Source organism: Triturus cristatus, chromosome 3_1 (genome assembly GCF_964204655.1).
Source record: "Triturus cristatus chromosome 3_1, aTriCri1.1, whole genome shotgun sequence".
NCBI lineage: Eukaryota > Metazoa > Chordata > Amphibia > Caudata > Salamandridae > Triturus > Triturus cristatus.
In genome coordinates, this window is record NC_140583.1 from 482,688,902 (window position 1) to 482,714,091 (window position 25,190).

General features: G+C 41.2%; 1 protein-coding gene across 1 annotated transcript in view; it reads right to left on the reverse strand.

Moving 5' to 3' along the window:
• Positions 1–25,190, reverse strand: part of IQGAP1 (IQ motif containing GTPase activating protein 1) — a 532,553-nt gene that overhangs the window by 210,425 nt on the left and 296,938 nt on the right. The window contains exons 20-26 of the mRNA XM_085644306.1: positions 21,253–21,336; positions 21,099–21,170; positions 20,600–20,669; positions 19,600–19,808; positions 10,901–11,056; positions 9,383–9,546; positions 3,370–3,594 (exon numbers count right to left, since the gene is read on the reverse strand). Of these exons, the coding sequence (XP_085500432.1) occupies positions 3,370–3,594; positions 9,383–9,546; positions 10,901–11,056; positions 19,600–19,808; positions 20,600–20,669; positions 21,099–21,170; positions 21,253–21,336 (980 nt within the window). The remainder of the gene's footprint in view (positions 1–3,369; positions 3,595–9,382; positions 9,547–10,900; positions 11,057–19,599; positions 19,809–20,599; positions 20,670–21,098; positions 21,171–21,252; positions 21,337–25,190) is intronic.

The following is a 25,190-nucleotide window of genomic DNA, read 5'->3' on the forward strand; positions in this document are numbered from 1 at the left end:
TCAAAGCCCGTCCTTCCAGGGAGAGGGAGTGCGTCCGTGGGAGGGGGCGAGTACCTGCGCGCCACTCGGGCAGATGTGCACGCAGGCCACTGCCAGGGGTGTTGGTAACTCCAGAAGTCCCTGAACAGTTTGCGGATATATAAAAACAGGGGATGAGGAGGGCGGGGCCGAGTCAGGCAGCTCGAGACCGAGGCTGGACGTAACATCCTGCGCTGGGCTCAAATGGTAGGGAGCAGGAAACAGAGCTAGAAAACACGCTGCGCGCAGCAGCAACCAGAGACCAGAGCAGCAGCCGAACACTGGAGCCGACAGCAGGGGGAGAGGATGCCATTAACACCACCGCCTTTCTCCGAGGTCAAGCAGAAATGCCACGGAGAAACGCAGTGGCGTTTTCGGATTCGGGGGGGGGGTGTTTTTCTTTCTCTCCTCTTGCCATTGGCTGGAATGTTTACATTCCAGAGGAGAGAAAGAATCGAAAAAACACGCCCCCGAATCCAAAAAAGACGGGGCTTGTTTGGAGAGACAATGCTCTTCTCCAATGGCTGACCAGTATTTCACAGGCTAGCCAATGGAGAAGAGTTAAAAATTGGGGCGGGTTAAAGCCCCACTCCTAAACATTAAATCTCGGAGCGAGACTGCGCAAGCACAGCCTTCGAGCCGAGACCTAAAAAAGGGAAGGATCAGATTCCGTTCTGCCAATCAGATTCCATCTACGTTTTCGGTGTCGGTTATATGGTCAATAGTTTGCTATAATAAATGCGGTCCCAAAGCATTGCAGGGACCGTATGTGGAAAGGGAACACCTAGGCAAGGCGGTATTTAACACATTGTAGCTATATCAATTCCAGACATACATGAAAACAACATCAACAAAATTGACAGTTTCATTATATCAAAATGTTTCTTTTTATTCACTTTTTTTCTTCTTTTGTAATAATTTTTTGGAGTATATTTGTATATATGTGTAATTTCTTTTTTTGATTCATACAAATATATCATCATCTATTATTTATAACAGTTGTCATATTTCTAGGTTTGTTTTTGTTCATAGCAAGCTAAGTATCACACGTATGCTCATAAACTCATCAAATGACATTATTTATCGATTTCACCATATATAATAGACTAACAGTCTTCTTTTGACCCTTCATTATACAATCAATATGAACGTCATCCTTCTTTATGCTGATGTCACGAAACTGGCGGCTTGTGTACAGACAACGCACGTTTCAGCTTAAGCCTTCATCAGGACTCCGTCCCAGTGGTTACTGCGAGGGCAACTGTACTCTATGCATCCTACTCGTCTTATTTTTAAGAAATTGGAAGGTTATCAGCAGCTTTCTATTTGGTACTCTTTTTTTTTTGGCTAAGGTAGTTCTTTTCTCCTGCTTCTAAGTCATAGACAATTTGTTTCGTGCAATACCAGACTGTGCTTTTGTTACCGATGCTGCACTCCATTCGTTGTGGAGACGCCAGAGGTCTTACAAAATTGTGTTCCAAAGCATTGCTACATGTGATTGCGACTCCCAACAAGGAGGGGGTGGGGGGTGACCCCTTTTACGCCCTTTGCAATTCGTAATGAGTTACAAAATAGTTTAGAAAGACCTTTCTAATTTAAAACAGCTTTTGTTCATAGCAAACACTCTTGCTGTTAAAAAGCCTACATTTTGCAGGTTTTGCAACTGCAACAATCTTCAAGTTAATTAACTAATACCCCTAGCTCCCCAGATGAAAGGAAAAAGGTCCTCAATCTAGAACAATAGTATAGCTATGCAGGACACAGCCGTGTAGTGGCTGCAAATGGAAAAGGGAGTTATTTTCCTAAATAGTGTCCGTTCATCCTAGGCGAGTCTGAATAGTGACTCTCATCGGATGTCCTGTAGATATCCACAATAACATCTTCTGACAGTTGTTTTGCACCCATTGCCTATTTCTGTGTCTGTGTGCACCTCTGACACCACCTCACAGAGGATCCCATATGAATCTATAACATGCAAGCAGCAAATCAGAAGCTACAGGTTTGCATGTGCATGAATGTGTTACAGATTCACATGAGCAACACAGATTACAAAATTGCGCTACAATGAAAGAATAATTCATTGGTAAACACTTGGTGCCCCACTTGTGTACTTAAGGCTCAGTAAATATGATGTATGCAAATATGTGAAAACATTTCCATGCTGCTTCTTTGCAGATTTCCTGCTGATGCACACATGCAGTGAGCTCTACATTTTTGTGGTTTTCATGCTCGGCTGTAACACACCAGCACACACATTTATTTTTTTACTTCATTGGTGGTATTTATATAGTGCAGACCCAGTCCAAATAACCGCTTTCCAAAGAGCACGTGTTGTCACATTCTGGTTCAGATGCACTGCGGACGTTTACTAAAGTAAACAAATAAAAAGAAAATTGCATGTAAACCCCGCCTTTGAGCTTTACCTAAACTGTTTTGTTTTGCTGACTATGCTCTTTATCCCAGAGAAAACAAAGGAGGCAGAATACAATGCACAACATCCTCCTTTGCCAAGAGAATTGCTGGTATAAAGCTGAAATTTCAAAAATGGAGGGAAGCTCTTTTGAAATCTTGGACTCCAGCACATCTGAAGCTCTTATTAAAGAACTTGAACCCAAGAATAACTTACGACCTGGATGTAGAACACTGTTCTCAATTAAAATATTTTGCACACTTAGTAGACCGTTTAGAATAGAAAATCACGTAACAATATATACGCTTCTCATTAGAGCATAGGGTCCGGCGCACCATAATCTTATTGCGGTTGGGGATTCTCCCGTTAAAGGCTTATACTTCTAAATGGAATTATTATGAAAATACTACAGGGACCCGTGATTTATGCAATGGAGGAGTACAAGATGTATTACATGTATTGCTAGTCTGTCCAAACTCGACCTTGGTAGCAACTCGGCACTGGTATATAAAGTCTATTTGTTTCAGATATAATATCTTCTCTGCACATAGTTTAATCAAGTTTTGTAAATCGCCCCCAGATGAATTCATCTGTTACAATGTGCAATAGATTTTTAAAGAGTTTTTTTTAAGTTGATTTATTGCTGAAATATCAGAATTGTTTTTTAACAATTTTATTATGTATTTGTTGATCTCAGTCGAGGTCTAAATCAAATTAATAAAATCGTGAATCTTGAGGGAGGTGAGAGAAAACTTTAAAAATAAATGAGGAAGAAAAGAAGAGGAGGATATGCAGGCTAAGAGTGTGACGAGCATAAATGAGTAAGCGAGAAAGGCAATGTTAAGCAAAGGGGCTGAGTGCAGCGAAGAGAGGAAATGGATTAGTTATAGCATTAAGGAAGATGTCATATTAAAAGACAACTCAAGGCAGTTTTACCATACCTGGCTTCTCCAGTTTGAGACTCCATCTGGTTGACCCACGATTTGTAAATATCAACAGGATCCGTTTTAATGTTGAGTGACTTGTCGTCCATGATCTCCTTCACACCAGGCGCCAAGATTTGTCTCAGGGCATTCTGGCCACGGGCACCACGGTTGAAACTGACCACCATCTTAATAACAGTGGGGTTTCCTTTGACGATCTCCTGAAGCTCATCTACTTTAGATCTGATGAAAGAGGGGAAAATAGATTGAGGCAAAGGTGCATAGCTAGAAGACAATCACATTGATTTCAAGGTGTCTATTATTAGGATAGCAGCATCTTATAAAAAATGCAAATGAACAGTTTTCATTCTGCAGTAAGCTTTCCTCCAATTACTGTACACTTTATTTTCAAACCACAGTACTCTTGTTAAAGTTCTGCAGCTCTGTGCCTGCATTGGTTTTCCTGATTTTCAACCTGTTGACCATATGAATCAAACACATTTTGTTTGGCTGTATTTCTTCTTCTACCCAGAACAAATAATAACATACCAAATCAGCAAATAAATACATGTTCAGAACAAATTTCATATCAGTCAAATTCCATTAACAACCAGGTCAGCTTTGAATTACACAATTCATTAATATAAAAAAGAAAAGAAATATCGAAAGAACAATCAACATTTTTACCCTACCTGATGATTTCTGCCATACAATGCTATTAAATTTCCTAATCCCACTGCGGCAAAGAACATACAACCACACTTTATCTCATACTTGCTTCATCTTCACCATCCACTTACCCATGGAGGGAATTAACCAAGTCCTCCACCTTTCAAGCAATAAGCATCTAGCCACCACTATTGCAACTTACAGTAGCTTTTGGAATCTGGGGGCTAATCGCATGGAAAGATCATAACCTAGTAACACTAACCACATACTAGGCACTAGTTGCATTTGTCAAGTGCCCAATTACATAGGACCAATTAGCAGCAGTCCCAGAACTACATCCAAAATAGCCACTTGACCATGCAATGCTAATTTGGGCCAAAATGTTTAGGTTTCTATAGAGCAACCATTTTGTATAAAATTGCATTCTCTGCTAAATGCCCCCTCTCAAGACCTTAAAATGTAATTTATTAATTTCATCACACATCTTCCTTGTTAATTTGAGCCATTCATATTTCTACCACTTACTAATTGCCTTTTGGCACATGTCAGGGCCCCTGCCTGATGCAAGCAATAATTTCCATTTGCCTGGTCGTTTAAGATCTGGGGCTTCAAGCAGATTAATTACTAGATTTTGGCTCTCAGAAATGTGTACGATCTTCAAAGTCCGAAATCTGCTGACCAGAGCTTGACAAAAACTTAGCAGCCAAAAATTACCTTTAACCGATTCTTTGATTTCAGACAAACTCTTACACCTTTGTATAGCCTTAAAATCAGCCACTTTACAAAACTCCACTATCTCCCACTGTCGGACTATTTGTGGGTCCATCCTAGCCCCTGAGTTCCAATTAAATTCTGTCAAGGGTGTAGCTGCATTGATACAAGGGATTGCAAGCCTCCTAGCAAGATCACTGTTTCTTAAAAAAAAAACATCAGATTCTTGCGGCAGACTTTCTTAGGTGAATTTATCAATTTCAGAACATCCCGGATATCATATTCGGTTAAAATCAATTGCACAAGATCAGTCTTAAAAATTCCACCTGACATAAGTTTTGCATGAAATCTGGACATATATTGTGAAAAATAATAATCCTTCAAATTGGGAAGTACTAAAACACCCTCCTTCAAACCTTTATATAAAGAGCAAAGTTGGAGTCTAGAAGTTTTATTCTGCCACATTAAAGATGTGACAAGAGACTCCACTTTTCTAAAATACCATGTCGCTAAAACACACGGTACAGCTAAAAAAGGGAAATTAAATAGGGGAAGAATCACCATTTTAATCAAGGTCACCCTCCGAGTTTGGTAAGGGGAAGCGAGTTCTATTGTGCAAACACAGCTTTAGCTTTTAAAAGTAGTGGGGCAAAATTAAGATAGTATAAGTCTTCAATCTTTGATGAGCATCTTATACACAAGTACCTCTTCGGCTGAGTCTATATCTGGGAGCAGGCTCACAATTACACAGATTCTAATAAACATATATCCCCCTAACACCTGGTACAAAGAGAAGACCTCAAAAGGTTTCTCCTGTGAACACTTGTTAGCATAGGGAAGCAACATCATGTCACCCGCTTACAGTCTTCTCATCCCCATCTATCGTATAGGAGGGTGAATATCCCTGTTCTTCTTCTTAATTGCAATCGCTAATGGTCCAATAAAAAAAAGATAAATAGAACCCACAACTGGGGACAACCCTAGTGAGTACCAGCAAAGACTTGTAACTTACCCACATCGTTTGCATCAACTATAATCTGTGCTTCAGTGCTCTCATACATTTTATATATCAACCGCGTAATCTGGGAGGGTACCCCAAGCTTTGCTGGGATACAGGAAAGCATCTCCCAGACCATGAGGTCAAAGGCCTTCACTGCATCCAATAAAAGAACTACAGCAGGGGGATACTATTAACAGAGATAATAAAGAGTCTCAGCTAAATAATGTGGGTTAGTCTCTGTCATCTAGCAATAAAACCGTTCTGGTCCTAGTGTATTAATTTTGCTGCTATGCAATTAAATCTATTGGCTAAGAATTTGGCTATGATTTTATAATCTGAATTTAATAATGTAAATTGGGTGTTATGAGTTTGGATCTTACCTATCCTTTCCTGTTTTTAAATAAACCTAACCACAGTCCTTATTTTAAACTAAGCAGTTATAGGGCCGCCCTCCAACATGGAATTAGCAAACAGCAAAAAATAATCTACTAGAACCTTCAGAAAAGACATAAGATTCAGCAAGAAACCCGTCTGGGCTACATACCTTGCAGCTTGGAAGGCTTCTAACTGCCTTGACCAACTCTTCTTTTGAAAAAAGGCAGGCTATATTTTCTGCATCTTCCTTGGCAAGAGTGGGAAAATCTGACCCCGCCAGAAAAATCCCTACGGCTCCCTTATCGATCACTTAGTTATGGCTATAAATTTGCCTAAAGTGTCAACCAAAATGTCGCGCAGCTTTCCCTGTTCCTTACAACAAACCCAAGAATTTGGGCACTTCAAGGTACGGCTGGTGTTACTTGCAGCCTGCCATGCTAGAAACCGCCCTGATAAATTGCTCTCCTCATATACTTTCTGCATGTAGGCTAGATTTGATGCGAAGCACCTAGTGTAATACAGGCTGCTTAGCACTCATTTAGTCTTCTCAAGCTCTTTTCTGTTTGCCTACGAAGGTTGCCTCAAAAATGTATTATGCACTTCCTGGGCAGCCTTCTCCAAGCTCTGCTTTTGCTCTTTGGCATTTCTATTATTGGTCACATCCTTCGCTGTCACCAGCCATCTTAAATATGCTTTTAAAGAGACCAACACCACATTTGGCAGGGGCGACACATTGCTCCTTATCAAAAAATCTTTAATATCCTCTTTGCACATCCAAACCCAACACTCCTGCAAATTCTGTTTATTAAAAACCCACCTCCTTACTTGCGGACTGCCCCTTTACACAAAAAAAAATAAAAATAGTTTTTTGATAGTCCTGCATGATATTTGCAACCCAAGGCTATCATTATAGTTAAAATCCCCGTCAATAATCTCCCCATAAACTTGCATCAATGATTGAAATTGCTCCACGTATAGCCTAACATTATCTTCTACTGCGGTGTATGAACTCAGGAAAGTGAGCTGCCTAGAATGAACATGCTCTTAACTCAGCACCAGCAACCATGCTGTCACTGGCACAGTCCAGCACTTTGACATTCAATCTTTTGGCAAGGAAAACTGCAGTACCCCGGCAAGCCGCCTGATTGGACAAAAAGCCTCTATCGCCTGCCTATTTCTTAAGCATGGAGAACCTTAAGAGCTTTCCTACTGGTATATGAATCTCCTGCAACAGCACTACCGAGGGAATGTCGTCCTCTACCCAAGCTTCTATGGCGCACAGCTTCTTTTTATTTTTGAGCCTGTTAACATTAAAAGAGACCACCTTCAGGACGCTCCTACAATTTGCAGCCTCCTTCAAATCCCTGGCACTAAACATAATTAATCAAAGTGCATGAAGTACCTATAGTGTCTAGTGCAAAAGTGCTTAAGTGCCTGACAAGAACTCAAAGTGTGTCCAATCACTAAAGTGCAACCTAAGCTACCAACAGCCGCCCTAAGATTCCATGCTTGCTCAGTAAGTGCTCTAGAACCTTTACTAAAGTGTAAAAGTACATGGCCAAAAAGTGCTATAAGTCTCTTATCCTTCCACAGTTCTGTGGCCACACCACACCTGACCAGAGAGAGATCCCCACCTCTCCATGAATTTAAATTCATACAGTTCCATGAACATCAACCAACCAGGAAAACCAGGCACCTGCTTGGTGCGCAACACTCACATTTCACCTTTTTTGCATTTTTCACTCTGTACTGGTGTATTTCCCCTATAATCGCCATTTTGGATCTCTTTTTATACATAAATGATAGTAATCTTACCAGTAGATGGGTCCTGCACTGCAGCCTACGTAAATATGTCCTTAACAATTTTATATTTCAAATAATAAGGCAAAGTAAGATTTTGCCTGACAGCAGAGGTGACTGAGTACCCCGTCAGATAAACCCTTGGTTCGTCTGTCACATTTAGAGACGGCCTTAAGTTTTCCATCGAAAAAGTCGCCTTTGCCTCAGTTGATGGAAAACTCCCAGTGATGGACCGGTGGAGTAGGGACTGTCGTAGGAAGAACATTACACTGCCCGCCCTATATTGGGTGGAAGGTGTACAGTCTTTTTACCCGGTCTGTCAAACACACACACAAAAAAAAAACAACCCTGACAACCTGTGAGTTTTTTGTTTTGGTGAAACAAACTCAGGAGTTTGTGTCTGAAAAACAAAAAAAGTTAAAGTTTGGAGAATGGCCATCAAAACAGACAGTGGCTGTTCACCAAACATTTTATACACTGAAAGTAAGCACTATGATGATGGTTCCTTTCAATGTAGAGAGGTGACGGCCGAGCCAGGGGTCATCTCTAAATCTGACGAATAGTAGTCCGCCAGGTTAGCAGAGATCGCGTCCTCCGCCACTCTGATGGACATGGCATAGTCTAGCAAACACTAAATCAGGCCTTTAGTATCCAAATAATGCTTTTGTTAGGCAACCTTATAAAGCATGTAACTAATTACATCAGCTCAGTCTGGAGCTTCACAACAAAGTACTCTGTATAATGTACACTAGCAGATTTGAATTAGCAGCTTGTATCCTCAATAATGGGAGTTCAAACCTTCCAATACAAATAATGGATTGTGTGTACGCTGCATGATCTTTATTTCAGGTCCACATCATTCCGAGACATTGAAAGATAGTGCCAAGACTTGCAAACTTGGCCTCAGGGTCAGGCTAGATTCTGCCTTCAGTTTTCCAATGCAAGACACAAAATAAGTGTATGGGAGTGCTTGTCTGTATTTTACATTAGACAGCACTATCGGGTCCAGAAAGTGAGGGAAGACTAGCTTTCATTTTAATTGTTTTTGAAATGTTCAAATGTGTGTTTCTCAAAATCCTGCGTTTGTATTCCTACAAGAGTACAGTTGGCAACATATCGCCTTTATAGAAGCTTTTGTTTTGCACTGCACAGAAACAAGCTTCTAATGGAAGAATACTCGGATTAATACAACCTCCTTTTGTTACAATGGGGAGAGGCCTGAGCTGTTCCATCTACTGAAGATCCCATGCAAGATTAAGATAGCATTAGGCATCACATAAGGACTGCCAGGACCATGGAGTGTGCACATTTGCCAACTCGTGATCTCAGCACGTCTCAAGGTGTGACTAAACACAAACAAAGCAGGGTGTTATCATGTTACCTCAGGATAATTATGACAAAGGAACATTGTAACGGATGACACAATGAGCAAACGTCACCTAAACCTTCTTTCTACTTTCAAAGTCCATAACATACTTAATCTCCTCCTGAAGAGCTGTCTTGAAAAGCCGCAGGAGCAGGTACTCCTCCCTCTGGTTGGAGGCGTAATTATAGAGCGTAAAAATGACAGAGTCCATGAACTTGGTGGATTTGTTCTGAGGCATCTGGAAAATAAGCTTCGCTAAGTAGGTTGGGTTTGTCTGTAAAAGAGAAAAGATAACTAGGTTTAAATTAGGACCCATGTGTGGACATAATTTAGTATACTGGATCAATGATGTTACATCCTTCAATTTAAAAGGACTGCAGTAGATTTCATACCACATAGAAAGTTGATTGAAGATTTATATACAAGGTCAATTGAAGAAGCTGCTTGCGAAATATCCAATTAAACTTCAGCAAAAGAATAGGATATATGGAAAAAGAACAATACTGATAAGCATCAGAAAGATAATAGCAACAACCACGCTCCAAGAGAAAAGAGCAAAGGAGACCTTGACAGACCACAGTGATGAGGTCACAAGCCACAATACTGGAAGAGCTACATTTGGTGAAAGTGGGAAAGTATAGGCTGGGGACTTATAGGAAGGAAAGTCTAATAGGGTGTTAGCGAAATCATTCTGGAAGGACATTGGTGGACATAGGATCAACAACAAGCACAGGTGTCAGGAATGTGGATCTGGTCGGAAACGAAGCACACTTCTGGCCCTGGTTTGTAAATAGCAGGTAGCAGTTGAACGTTCAGTAAAACTGCTTTGTGAGCGTAACAATAGCCTGCAGTACACATTTCTTTAATGTTGCTTCAGATAAAGAGGGTGGATATAACGACAACAGCTGAGAATAGGGATCTGGAGGTTGTGGCAAACTAGGCAATGCATCTAATTTCTAAGGGCGTACAAGAGCACATAAAGCTTTTTCTATTTTGTTTTGTTGAATTGCTTGTAGGACAGTGTTGGCACCAGCAGTATATGAAGCTCCTAAAGCCATCTGATCATTTCCTGGAAACTTCCCATGTTGATCTGGATTTTCACCATTGCAACAGCTTCCAACCATTCTAGTTCCCAATACTTTCCCCTTACAGTTTCCTCAGGCACTGTTATTAGCTTGGCAGTTATTGTCTTGGTGTGCCTCATGCACTGTTTTCCCTCTCTTCCATAGTCACAGTTATTTCATGGTCTTCCTGCTGCATTTGAGAGCCATTCTTCAGAGGAGGTGGAGATGATCCGCAATGCAATGATTGATATATGTTCTGATCTCTTGCTAAACCACATTTTCATCCTACTCCGGGGTGTCCATTATAGAGGGCCAGACCTTTGAAGCCTACAGTAATCCCTGTATTTATCTCTCTTGATGCCCAAGCCCGTATACTTAAATTTGGGGATGATGCCACGGTCATCCAGTCTTGTGCCAGAACCTGAGGGAAGCATTGGTTGGCACTGGGTCAATTTTCTGGATGTTTTGTGGCAATATGGACAGGAAATGTTTCCATAGTTCAGGAAAGAAAAATAGGACAACGGTGAAATGCTAGGATGGGCACATGCTGATGGGCGCTTTTACCTGAAGGAGGTAGAAAAGATGCTGGTATGCCTCTAGTTTTTCTCGCTTTTCTTTGCTTAGAGCCTTCAGTCCACCTTTCTGCTTGTTTAGGGCCATCATATCAGACAACTGCTCCTTGTTTTTCTTTGTCAACTTTTTACTGTGTGAGACAACTTCCTGTAAGGGATAATAGCAACAAACATTATAATACGCAAAATAAAATAAAATATTTATCACAGGGGCAATGTTTAAAAACAGCACACCTTTAAATTGTACGGCACCCTTATTGTATTGCAATAATTATTTGTGTTCTGGAATTCTGAGGTAAGCAACATTTTTCTTCATATAAAGAACATTTATTCAGAAAAAACACAGCTTCACATTTTTGATACTTTGAGTTACACTCAAATGGCACTGTTTTCTCAGATCTTTAAATCTGGTCATTGGGAGGGTACTTTTTAACTACTATTTTGGTGCAACTCAATATGCTCTTAGCGCAACACCACTTCTTTTCCCCACACAATCATAATTAAAACATCCATAAACACTTCCACAGAATGTAACAAGATTATTTGATTCTTGTTTGAGTCACTATACATGTGTGGCTTGTGACTGCATTTACTCTCATTTCTGACACAATCTACCACTTTATAAACCTCTTCACATATCAACAACTCATCGATCCCCTTTGGCATACTGGCAGTTATCTACCACTTTCCTATCCATAATAAAAAATACTGCAGTAACCGCATTTTTGATTTAACGAAACTAAGTTGTCCAAAAGAACAATGAAGCAATAGGTTGCTAAGCCTGCATTGGAGACATTCGTTTGAGGCACAAGGCCAAGCTCTAACTTCAAGGCAAGTTATGTCACCCCTTTGTGGAGGGAGGTAAAACTTGACCCAAACCAAAAACACTGAATGTATAAAAAGATAATCAGTGACTTAATGACCAACTAAAAACAGGGACATATATATATTTTGTGTGTGTGTGTGTGTGTGTGTGTGTGTGTGTGTATATATATGACTCCTTTCGACACCATTGACACTTTTGAGGAATCGGTCAAAAACGATTTATTGAAATTACGATCTGATAAATCCACAAAGGCACATGCAAATCTCACGGTGGGACAGAGAACAGCATTACAACAAATTCAAAATGATCCTAATGTTATCTGCAAACCCTCGGATAAATGAGGAAATGTAGTACTCATGACACGGGAATATTATGTGCAAGAGGCATTACGACAACTGACAGATGTTAAATGTTATGCTCGAATAACGAAGGAAGAATATGTGGACAACATTAAACAATACCATGTGCTTATCCAAGAATGGGCAGATAAACATATGCTCGATGATAATGAATTGAAATTTTTGGCATGCCCACACCCTGTTACATCAACATTTTATCATCTGCCCAAAATTCATAAGAATGCCCTTGTAGCACCGGGACGCCCAATTGTATCTTCAAAGGGCTGCCTGACAGAATCGATGTCACAATACATTGACTTCTTTTTGGCCATCATACATCCGGGATACCACTGATTTTATTAGGAACATTGCGGATATCTCTTGGGGGCCTGACATGCTGATGATTGTTCTTGATGTTACTAGTTTATATACCTGCATTGAAAATGTAAATGGCCTATGGGCAATATGGTATTTTTTAAAAGGAAGATCTTTAAAATTTGCAGAACATAATGAAATGCTGATTATGGTTCTGTTCAACTAATAACATCTTCTTGTTTAAAAAGCAACATTACCGCCAAATACAGGGCACAGCCAAGGGCACCTGCTTCACCCCCAGCTACGTGAACTTGTTCGTGGGCTGGTGGGAGAAGTTGGTGGCCTGGGCTGAAAAATACAATCATTGGGTAATGTGCATAACAGGATGGTACAAATACATAGACGATCTATTTATACTATGGAAGGGCTCCCAAACTGATGCAGAGAGATACATAGCAGAACTCAATAACAATTGACTGAATCTACATGTTAGCGGGCATTTCAGTACCACAGAGGTTGCTTTTCTAGATCTAAAGGTCTTCATTAGGGATGGAAAAATATGTACTTCCCTATTTAGGAAAGAAACTAAGGGTAATTCCATATTGGAAGCACATAGTAGCCATCAAAAATCTTTGAAAAATAGCATACCTTATGGAGAACTGCTTTGTGAGAAAAGAAATGGCACCCTAGATGAAGATTTCAATATTGAATAATTAGCGGCGATAGAGAGATTTAAGGTATGAGGATGCTGTCCAGAGCTGCTTGCAAAGAATTTATCTAGAGTAGAGAGAATTCCCAGACATTGTCTGTTAAGGGATAGAGAGAGATCTAATATTCAAATAAGTGAAACCTTTAGATTCATCACTACCTTCTCTAATGATGCAGGCACACTAAGGAAAATACTGTGTCGTATTTGGCATATCTTACATACAGATATGGTGATAGGGAAAAAATTTCCGGATCATCCCCAAGTGACTTTTAGACGGAGTAGATCATTAAAAGATGCACTTGTAAAAAGCCATTACGAACCGATTCTGTATAATCCCAGAATAAGTACACTGACTGGCTTTTTCCCTTGCTCTAAATGCAAGGCCTGCAGACATAGTTCTAAGACCTTGACATATAAAATTCCAGGCATGGCATAACCTAAGGTTATTAATAAATTTGTGGCCTGTAATACATCATTCAGTGTGTACTGTCTTATGTCCCTGTAACATGCAGTACATTGGGAGTACTATACACCCAACTAAATGAAGAATTTTAGAGAATGCCAGAGCAATAGAGAAGAAATATTTTACCTATCCCGTAGCGAGGCATTTTTCTAAATTCCATAATAGTGACAGAAATGTATTGAAATTTTTCTGCCTAGATCACGTCCCTGCGAGTGATCGGGGAGGGAACCGTGAGATCAAACTACGCAGGTTAGAATCTAGATTTATAATTGATTTGCAAACTACCATCCCAAATGGTTTAAATACTGAAGAAGAACTTGCAATTCATTTAGGATGAGTACATGCTATGTTATGATTTGAGAGTTTTCTGTACGGTCAAACAACTACTTTTTAAAGATATGAGAAGAACATAGAAGTGAATCGAATTGTGCACGAGTAACACATTTGCTGATCTGCCCATTCAGGGCTTAATAATGAGTGTAGTAATCATTTATGGAATTAGAGAGGCACCATTTATTAATTTTTTGATTCATTAATTATGACGCGAGGCATAATCATGTACCTGCATATACTAGCATTGAGATTGTATCATATGTAAATTGTACATACTTTATTTTGTTTTCTTGAGTTTGGAACTAAGGGTTAAGATGGCGCCTCTTTATAGTAATAAAACGCATTTGAAATGGCCATTCAGGGCTTAATCATGCATGGAAAATGCTAGGCACCATCTATGGAGGTCATAAATCCACAAATTAAGATGTGTTTCGAAAAACTAGCCAAAGAACTAATAATTCATTTTCGTTAATTATCTATGAACTTGAACGATAAGTTGATTCTATAAACATTTTTTGTATCTTCTTAAGCTGGTTAACAAGATGGCGCCTCCTTATAGTATATTTTTTGGAGTCTGTCGTTTATGTTGCTGCTAATGCACCGGAAGTGAACTGTGTACACCAGGATATAATAATCTTGAACTTACGGTACTATGTACAGTGGGAAAAGGCACGAAGCCTAAACGCGTCCTGTGCTTCATCTCGGTGAAATAAAATAACAGTTTCACCTTCAATCGAGTGCGGTCCCTTCATTTTCCTGTTCGGGGGTGAAGTGTACGTGTACACACATGTACACACCCACACACACACACACACACACTTTATTAAATCAGCTGGCATTATACACCCTACCTTGTACTCGCCTCACTGTACACAGAGAAGGGTAGGTAAAAGATCTTTGTTGCCCTTGTCAAGAAGGTTAGAACCCCTTATGGTTTGCCTGGGAGTGGGAAGGTGCCACAGTCCTGACACAAGGAAGAATGAGATTTGTTTTATCACTCCATTAAACTAGGAAAGTGGCCAGTGTGGCCCATCAGGAGTGTAGTGATGGATGCCTTATTCCCTCTGTGATTGTTACTTGTTTCATACAATTGCACACCCGTCCAAGAAACCCTCGCAAAGATTCTCATAATAATAATCGACAACCAAATCACCAAGACTGGCCAAATAAACGCAGTCTCCGTCATCTGCTTCCAGACATTCACGATGCTCATGAAGATCTTCAAATGTCCCCTCACCAAGATTTGTAGAACTCTCACACAAGCCCTCATTATCAGCAAGCTGGACCAGACCTGAAGACTCCAGACCATACAAAACTCAGCAGTCAGGTTCATACTCAACCTCTTGCCCCACACTCACTTCACTCCGCACCTAAAAGAGCTCCACTTGCTCCTAATTCACAAATAAGCATCCAAACTTCTCAAACGCATTCAAAAAGCCTTACACAACATTGACGCTATGTACCTTAACAATACACTTTCACAAACTTACCAGATACGTCTACTCACATACACAACTCACATATGCAAAACCAGATACTGCGGTCGAGCCTTCTCTGCCCCTGCACATCATAACTGCCTCCTCAGTTCTTGAATTCTACAAGAAACTGAAGACCTGGATCTTCACCTAGTCAGACCCTGGCTCGGGCCATACAGCTCCTGCTCCAGCACCAGGATACCCTCCGTGTGAACTGTGCTGTACCCAAATGCACATAACATTATATGGATCACTGTGGTCACTGCTATGGAAAATATATTAACCTGGATCAGTTATCTCTATGAAGCAAATGAAAATGTTTTTATTGGTTACCACTATTCAAAATGCAGTCCATGGAGATGTGGGCTACCAATTGGGTTTGAGATGGAGTGTCAAAATTATGAATAAGGGGAACATATGTTGAAAAGCCTTAACGCCAAAAGAAAGAATGGGGCTGTATGCTTCTGTCACAAGCTTGCAAGGATTTACATTGTTAAAGATATCTAAAGCTGCAAAGGTTCATCAGAGCAGTACTGTAGCACTTAATCACCAAAGTATTTCAGTACTTGATGCCAAATAGTGAGTACAAATATACACACAGAGGGTACCATGGATCCACAAAAACAGTGGGTTCCACAAGTTCCTTTCCTGCCATGTCCCAAAGCTAATGATGGCACCAACCTCAGTCTATTTCAGTGCACTCCGACTAGTCACCCTTTGACAGCCCAACTCCTGATGGGCTTTACCTGTCCATCTGCCTCAGCCTTCCCACCTGATTTCTATCCGGTCCTGGCTGGCGGTCTGATTCCAGTTTAGCACGTTGCACATCGTATGTCTAACCTTGAATGACTCAGGTGGTGTGCAGGAAGGGGACTTCTGCTAGTCTTGATGATCAACTTATCCTGTGCCACTGGCATAATTCACTTAAGTCCATCACTCTCTTGGATCCCTTCCACATGGGGGTGATCTTGTTGTGAAAATTATATGCAGGTTTAGTACTAGGCCGAGCGCATGAACCCACTCTGCCTATCTAGCTTCTTGCACTTAGTATGCTTCTTGGCTGCTTTGATTAAGTTACAGGATCTTCACTTTCTCACTGGCTCACAGTTTATTGTTTCTAGATGTTCACTAGGTCATATTCGCTGATTCAAAGCCTATACATCCTTTGAGAACTGACTCTGTACCAGAACATATGTCCTTAAGGGAGGAATGGCAATGGTGACTGGAGCACCTCAAACAATAGTAACTATACCTTTTCTTTGTTTCAGGATAGGTGGATTTTAAGAACTTCGTATTTGTTTATAATTTTACCAGCAATTCTTCTACAATGATCCATGCCCTGACACTCCCTGCTTTCTTCAGAAAGTTTTAAATACTTTGCTGTTCTACTCTGCCTGGTATTGAGAAATATATGGAAAGCTCTGTGAGTGGCTAAGCAGGACTAACGGCTGAATGAGTAACAATGGTAACAAAGTGAAGTACACTGCCTTTACCGGCAGAACCAATGCTAAAGCCATACAGCACATGGTTTCTTTTAACAGGGAAGCGTGGTAAGCTGCATGCACCAGAATTCATAGCCACAGGTAAGTACCCTGTAAAAGTACGGTCAGATGTACAGTGAAGACGACATTTCATACAGTCTACACCTTTCCACTTCAAGTGCACAATTTCATATAAACCACTTGACTGATTCTCAATGGTCAGACTCTCACATGCTGCATGATAAATGGGAGACATCCTGTATCTTCCTGCACTCAACTAGACACATTTACAAACAAATTGAGAAATCTGCACAGCACGTGTGTGCAATGTATGTACAGCTGGAATTTTTAAAAAAAATATATACAGATAAGAATGATGTGCTCACCTTTGCAATACTACTGCAAGAATAAGATTTTAGTGGGCTGGCTGCACACATCTTTCTACATCCTAATCTGGAACACTATCACAGGGAGCAGGGAGGCCAGAGCTTTTTTATCAGGTAAGGAGGAACCCCGAATCACGCCATGTAAAGCTGTAAGGCTCAATATTCTATTTCCGAATACAACAGGAGATGAACTTCTCATCAAGTTAGCGGGCCGTTATTATAACAATTAGGCATTTTCTTGGTGGGCAACACTATCCGCTTAAAATTGAAAATCGTTTAGTTACAAATCGCTCATTTTCTTTTTTTTTTTTTTTAGAACATAGAAACAAGAGAATCATTAAATAACCGGGCACCTCGAATAATAAATTTGTACGTCTTCACTATTATATTTTTGGCAGTAAGTGAAGACAACACATGCCCTCAACGATATAACATGCTTGATTAGAGATAGATGCAGGCACCAGAATGAAAGTACATGCCGCTAGATGTTATCAACTATATAACGAGATACGCGCATACGCAAGAAAGTAAAAGCATACGCTTAGTAACACAACGAAGGCGACTTAGAAATGTACATGCTTAGGAAAGTCACATTACGAAGACGATTGAGATATGGGTTGGCTGAAGAAAATAATCAGCACTTTAGACATGTACAAAATGAGTTTGTAGTCAAGTGATAGGCAATGGTAGCGTATAATATAGACATAATGCCCACGCCCCTAAAATAAATAAGAATAAAGATCGGGAGAAAACGAACAAAAGCTAAAACTCATATCTAAAAATAAGTAATTATGTACGCTTGCATTCTGACAAAAAATGTAGCGAGCGAATAGAAGCCAACATGTATACCTAAAAACGATTAATTATGTACGCTAGATTCTTGACTAAAAGCACTTTATCTTCTTTTGCAGATTTTTAATTTTGTGTTGCAATGTAAAGATAGCAGCTAAACCAGGTAATTGACTCTACCTCATTTCTCTTTCCCTTTTATTTGAGAACAGTCATTGTGGTTTTTGCTAAAATTATAAATAAAGACAGAGAAATAATTAATAAATCTCTTGGTATATCTTAGAATAAAAAAGCCCATATAGATATCAAAGAAGTGAAGCTCAATCACGGCTCATCTGATTTGCGGTCAAAAGGGCTGGGCTAGTTATCGGTAAGCCTCCTCCCTTTGTATACACTTTATATACAGTGTGGTAACATCTAACAGAATATATATAAAAAAGGCATCCTTTTTGTTTAATTTTCTATTTTTAAGGACACCAGTATATAACGATCTACCTATCGGTGGCTCCCTGGATCGTTTTTACTAAGGAATTGTACTATATAAAAGGTGCGTGATATGCACGTCAGACTTATGGTTGTCAAAAAAATGTTATACATAAAATCGCATATATGAATCATGACTGAAATATTATTAATTGATTTGCAGGCAATTCCATGGTTTTTATTTACACGTGTAACCATAATAATGTTTCCCAGTCGAATCATAGAAAGGAAGCATTGATATATTTCTAGTAGGTTGGTCTAGAGGTATTGGAATCATGTACAGTTTTGTGACTCATGGGTATGTTTGCCTTTTTTCTCAATAAGAGCTTAATTGTGGGGTCTTATGTTAAACTGTCACGGATGTTGTCGGTATAAGTTACAATAATATTATAATATGTGTTCCAAGTACTTGTTGAAATATTAGCGCAGTATGTTATTGCTCTAAAAATGTGGTTTGCAATCAGAAAACATATATTGTGATATAATGTACAAAAAATGAAATCTGCTCTCTTAATATGAATACTAATATATTGTATTGTTCAATGTCTTTTTATAAAAAAAAATATTTAGAAAACTCTGTCCTGAAGGTGGTAGATCTAACTGCACCGAAACACTGCGTCGACTTTTTGCAGTTTTCTTGTTTCTAAATATAGATTCATTGTAGTCATTTGATTTTTAATTTTAAACATCTGTACAGAGAGAATTGATTGCTTCCGATTTTTAAACGTATATGGATTTTAAACCACAACTATGAATAAAAATTGAATCTGTATATTATATGAACAAATATTGTGTGTCTGATATCTGAAACATTTTACATATAGGGGTTTGTACTAAGGACTCATATGTGAAAAGTGTTTTTGAACTAGTAACGTACTGTGGCAATATAACTCGATTAATGTAACCCCCTAGTATCACTAAACAGTACATGATTCCAGCAGCATTGAGTGTTATTTTCTGTTTAGGGACTTGTTTTACTTTTTAAATACTTTCCCTCGTCCCTATTTTACAATATAGGGGATCTCCTTTTGTGATTTCTGCACACATTCAGACACAGAAAATAATTCAGCAAACTGATCTCCTGCATCCGTACCTGCAGAGTGATTCTGTTTTTCACAAGGAGTCCGATTTTAATATCCATGAGGTTAAGGTCATTCTCCAGCTGTTGATTGGATCGGAGGAGGGTCACAACCTCTTCACGAAGTTTCATCACTTCCAGCTCCTCCTGGAAATCCTGATCGCTCTGATCCAGCAAGTGCACAAATTTGCGGACAACAGCCATGGGTGGGTCTTCTGCACTGACTGAGGAATAACAAAAAGTATAAAGTTCCAAGCAGCACTAATAAACCTTTATGGCCCTGTGTTGCAGAACAACATCACAGCCCTTTTTGAGTACACATGCGCTGCGCGACCGTGAATATCTTTAACATCTCCAACTTTTGTCCACTCCACAACATTTGGCATTTTCAATGCAAAAATGATTCTACCTTATTGTAACCATTCAACGAGTAGGATACAAGTAAAGCCCGAATAAAATCCCATTACAGGGTCAGTGTGTTAGGTCTAATTGTGAATTACAGGAGATGCAGGAACCAAGCACATGATTCGGCCCCAGAAATTTCTCAAGGCAAAAGTTGGTCTATTCTCTGAATGGGACTAAAAATAGAGAATTATCACAGGAACCACGTACAGTAATACAAATTCTGTAGTAATTCTTTAATTTCTTAGGGGACGCTGAAGGTTTAATTATAAATATTGCAGTATACCCGCATCCCAGAATTACCCGTAACCCTGGTACCAGTAAGCCCTGCCACAAGAGGAAAGCATCGGTATTGCCAGACCTCTTGCACACTGAATGCCCAAGACTCACTGAGGCAAAAGAATGCTCAACTAAGCGCTACTATTGAATTAGTAGTTCTCCATTACTGAAAAGGAACAGCAGGGGAGTCAAGTGAGAGGGAAAGTAAAAGACCAACATACAAGGAGGAAATATGAGAAAGAGTTAAAACATTTAAGAAGGAAGTCCTATAACTAAGACGAGTGTTCTGGACCACACGTGCATTGCCACCGGGTCGCTCATAGATCAGACTTACTCAAGGTTTTGTAGTCATCACGGGCCTTGTTGGCACGAATGAAGGCCTGGATTTTCACAACATCGTTTATCTGAGGTGGAAAAAAATAAACATTTATCAAGTTTTTCCTTCCAAGGGGTCCAAAATACGGCAATTCTTCACACATGATATTCTGTCTCCAACAGAATGCAGAAGGCCATTTACAAGTGCAGCTGTGTGGGTGGCATCCTCATGACCATGAACACTATGGCTTAATTGCTCTTCTCATCACTGAGAAATGTTTTCCCTGATCTGCCTCCTGCTCCATTCCACATGCTTTCTTTGGTGTGCTACGTTACTTAATGTTTTGTTACCACCCGCCTTTTCATGATGGCAGAGCCTCTGAATGCTAACACAGCTGTCTTTATACAAAAAAGCCCCGCACCAAAACTGAGGCACTAACCTGATGTTGATGCATTTACACTTTAGCCAGAAAGCCTAATCTAAAACACCCCATCAAAGAAAAACAGGAAGCTCTTACGTGATCCTTAAAATACTTCAATCGATCTCTGTAACGTTTTCTGGCCTGGTGCATCCTAGTCATTGCCTGAATCTGAGAAGAAACACACAGAATTAGAGATGTTCGACAGAAATATTATCTTTCATCCATCTTTGCAATAATTAAAATGGCCGACCTTTACAACATCATCTGTGTGATCGTCCAGGTAGCGCAAACGGTTCTGAAAAGCTTTCCTCTGCTTGAAACCTCTAAAATGGGACTAAAAAGAAAAAATAATATTTTCTCGATGTATAGGATTGGAAATATAGATAATAACTTTGTACGTTAAATATCGCAGGGAGGAGAATGAACATCAGCAATAATAAAAGACATGCATAAAATAATTACGGCTTCCAGAGCACATTCTATGAAGATTCAAGGCAAATAGAAATTGGGCTATTTGAAGAATTATAATTTAATTGGCATTTGCTGTTGAAGCCTGCGAACATCCACTGGGTAATCAGCAAGTAACTGCTTTGCCTGAGGCCCAACATATTCACATCTTACACAATAGCAATAAACGCAACAGGACATGTTGCTTTCTTAAAAGAAAAACACTACATGCTGAATTTGAAAGTTATGCAAAAAGAACAATCGATGGACAGAATCCATACAATGTCATACAATTACCCCAGTACAGAGATCTGGGCCTAAATCCATCGTTTTTGGCTCACCATGCCGTTCCACTGTGAACCCAGCCATATGCAAATCAGCCTTGACCCTGTGCCTCATGGGAACAGTCCAGCCAGAACTCCCAGGCCAGGTCCTCCCTGGACTGGAAACAAGCATCCTAGGACCAGGATAGCTTGACTCCAGTGGCATGGAGAGTACGGTGCCCACGTCTGGGCATACCCGTCCCACTCGGGGTGACAAATACAAAAAGAACAATTGATGGACAGAAAGCAGAACAGTTGCCCTAAGATGGCAGGGTAAACCCAGATGTGCGTCCATTGCTCACTTTGCCACTGGATTCAAGCTAGCCTGGCTAATGAGGGCTGTTAGCCCGAAACCGGTCCCAGGACGGTTGTTTATGGGCCAGGGAAGACATAGCATGGCAGTTCGGTCTGGACGGTCTTTATGAGGCACAGGGTCAAGACTGATTTGCATATAGCTGTGTCTGAAGTGGGGTGGCGAAGTGAGCTAAATAATGATGATGGATTCAACCCAGATCTGTGACTGGGGGTGAGTGTCTGAAATGTTTCAGCGCTCCGTCCATCATCTCGTGTTTGAATTTGACAGTTAAGCAGACTGACACAAGCCAGCTTAATGTATTGGAGTACTCTATAAGAGATTCTAACAGATCCCAAAGAGACAGTCTGGACAGGAAGAGCAGAGTAACAAGTTCAAAGAACAAGTTACTTACCTTCAGTAACGATGTATCTGGTAGAGACATATATTATTTGTAGTTTCCTTACCGTTTGAATTTTCCCCAGGTGTAATTCTGAACAGGAGATATGTTCTTCAGAAGTACCCCTGCATGTCATTCGGTGGCGTCAATCGGCTCCGCTTCCGTCGGTGTGGGCACCGGTATGACGTCACGGGATCTATTTAGACGCCGCCCATGTGCGCGGATGTCAATTCTTAACCTGACTTTCCACGCCCGAAACACAGAGTTTGCGAACCAAGATCACACAAGGAAGTCCTGGATGACCGAACGGGCAAAGTATCCGTCCTTCCGGACTAGACTGTCCAGGCAGTAGTTTCTGGTGAACGTGTGCAGGGATGCCCACGTTGTCGCCTGACAGATGTCAAGGAGTGGGTCTCTGCGTGCTAAAACAGTTGCTGCCGCTGTTGTTCTGGTGGAGTGAGCACGCAACCCCACAGGAGGTTTCTTCTTCGTCACAGCATAGCATATTTTAATGAAATGAAGAGGACAATCCATCAAGATATGGTCCATTTTTGAACAGCCCGACCTTTCTTGGCACCCACCCAGCCAACAAAGAGTTGATCATCCACCCGGAAATCTTTGCGTGTTCACAGTAAAAAGACTACGCACATTTTAGGTCCAGGCGGGGGAGTCTCATCTCATCCTTGGAGGGATGCGGGCCGGAAAAAAGGTGGGTAAGGTGATGGATTGTCCCACATGAAAGGGCGTGACCACTTTAGAAAGGGAAAAAAGTTTTTGTTCGAAGCACCACTTTATCCAGATGGACAGAGAAGAGGTGGCTTGGAAGACAGAGCATGAAGCTCGCAAACCCTATGAATAGAGATGATGGCAATAAGGTAAGCAGTTTTCAGAGTCAACAGCCTGAGAGGACAATTGTGAAGGGAATCGAAGGGAGCACACAAAGGTAAAAAAACTAATTTAAATCCCATTGGGGCATTAGGAAGGAGGAAACAAATGAGTAAGGCCCTTAAAGAACCTAGAAACGATGGGAGACATAATAAGGAAGGCTGATCTGGAAGGCAAATAAAGGCAGAGATAGCTGAAAGATATCCTTTAAGAGTGCCTAAGGCAGATCCTTGCTGGGCCAAATAAAATATATGAAAGAGAACCTCTGAAAGAGGAACAGAAAGGGGATCAACAGCTTTTGCGGTGCACCATGCCACAAATTTGTTCCATCTACAGGGGTATACCATTTTAGTGGAGGGATGCCTGGCTGCCAAGATTACATCGCAGACTTCGGGCAGAAGGTCGAAAGCTGTCAACTGCCGCCACTCAATCTCCACGCAAGGAGGTGGAAGCTGGACAGGTTCGGATGAAGAACCGTCCTCTGCTGCTTCAAAAGAAGATCCTCCCGAAGGGGCAGTTTGATAGGAGGAACGATGGCCATGCTCAGTAGGTTGGGTTACCAGACTCTTTGTGCCCAATTCGAAGCTACAAGAATAGCTTAAGCCAGATCGTATTTAATCTTCTTGAGCACTCTGGGCAGAAGTGGTACAGCCCGAAGGGCATACAGGAGGACAAAGCTCCACTCATGTCGAAAAGCGCCGCCGAGCGATTGAACCTTGGAAACTCCAACACGCAATACTGCTGACACTAAGTGTTCTCTGCGGAGGCGAACAGATCTAACTAAGACTCTCTCCACCGCTGAAAGACCTTGTGCCACCTCCGGATGGAGACGCCTTTGTGATCAACTGGGCACCGCCGGCTGAGTTTGTCCGCTCTGGTGTTCAGAGAGCCTGTTCCAGCCATGTCCAGAGGCGGAAAGACTCCTGACAAAGGGACCACCACTCCACCCTGCCCAGTTTGTTGCAGTACCACATGGCGGAGGTGTTGTCAGTGAGCACCTGCAACACTTTCTCTTTGAGAGAGGTAAGGAATGCTTTCAGTGAGAGTCTGAACGCCCAGCGCTCCAGAGGGTTTATAAGGAGACTAGAATCCACCAGAGACCAGACGCCTCTGTTCTCCGCCTCTCCCAGATGGCCGCCCAATCCCAGGAGTGACACATCTGTCACTACTGTCATATCGAGTTGGGGAAGGGAGAGGGACCTGCCTCTGACCCAATCTTGGTTTGTTAACCACCACTGCAGTTGGTGTGCAGTCCCCTCTGAGATCTGGACGTAGTCGGAAAGATTCCCTTGATACTGCGCCCACTGGAACTTCAGGTCCCACTGCAGAGCCCGCATACGCCATCTGGCATGATCCACCAGCAGTATGTAGAAGGCCATATGAGGCCCAGCAGCCTCGGGGTCATTCTCACCGAAATCCGGGATTGAGGCTGAAACATCGGTATAACCGCTCAAATATCCCAGACTCGCTGCTCGGGAGGATAGGCCCAAAACTGCACTGTGTCCAGAATGGCTCTGATGAAAGAGAGCATCTGAAAAGGAGTCAGGTGTGACTTTGGCACGTTTATAGTGAACCCCAGCGAGGGCAGGAGGTCTGCTGTAGTCTGGAGGTGCAAGCCTGCCTTCAACAACCAGTATTCGAGATAGGGGAAGACTAGAACCACTGATCTGCACAGAAGAGCCGCAACCACTGCTATCACCTTTGAGAACACCTGAGGGGGACTGATAAGACCAAAAGGGAGCACGGTGAACAAAGTGCCCGCGGCCCACCGTGAACCATTGGCAACGCCTGTGGGCTGGCAAGACGGGGATATGGAAATAAGCGTCCTGCAACTCCAACGC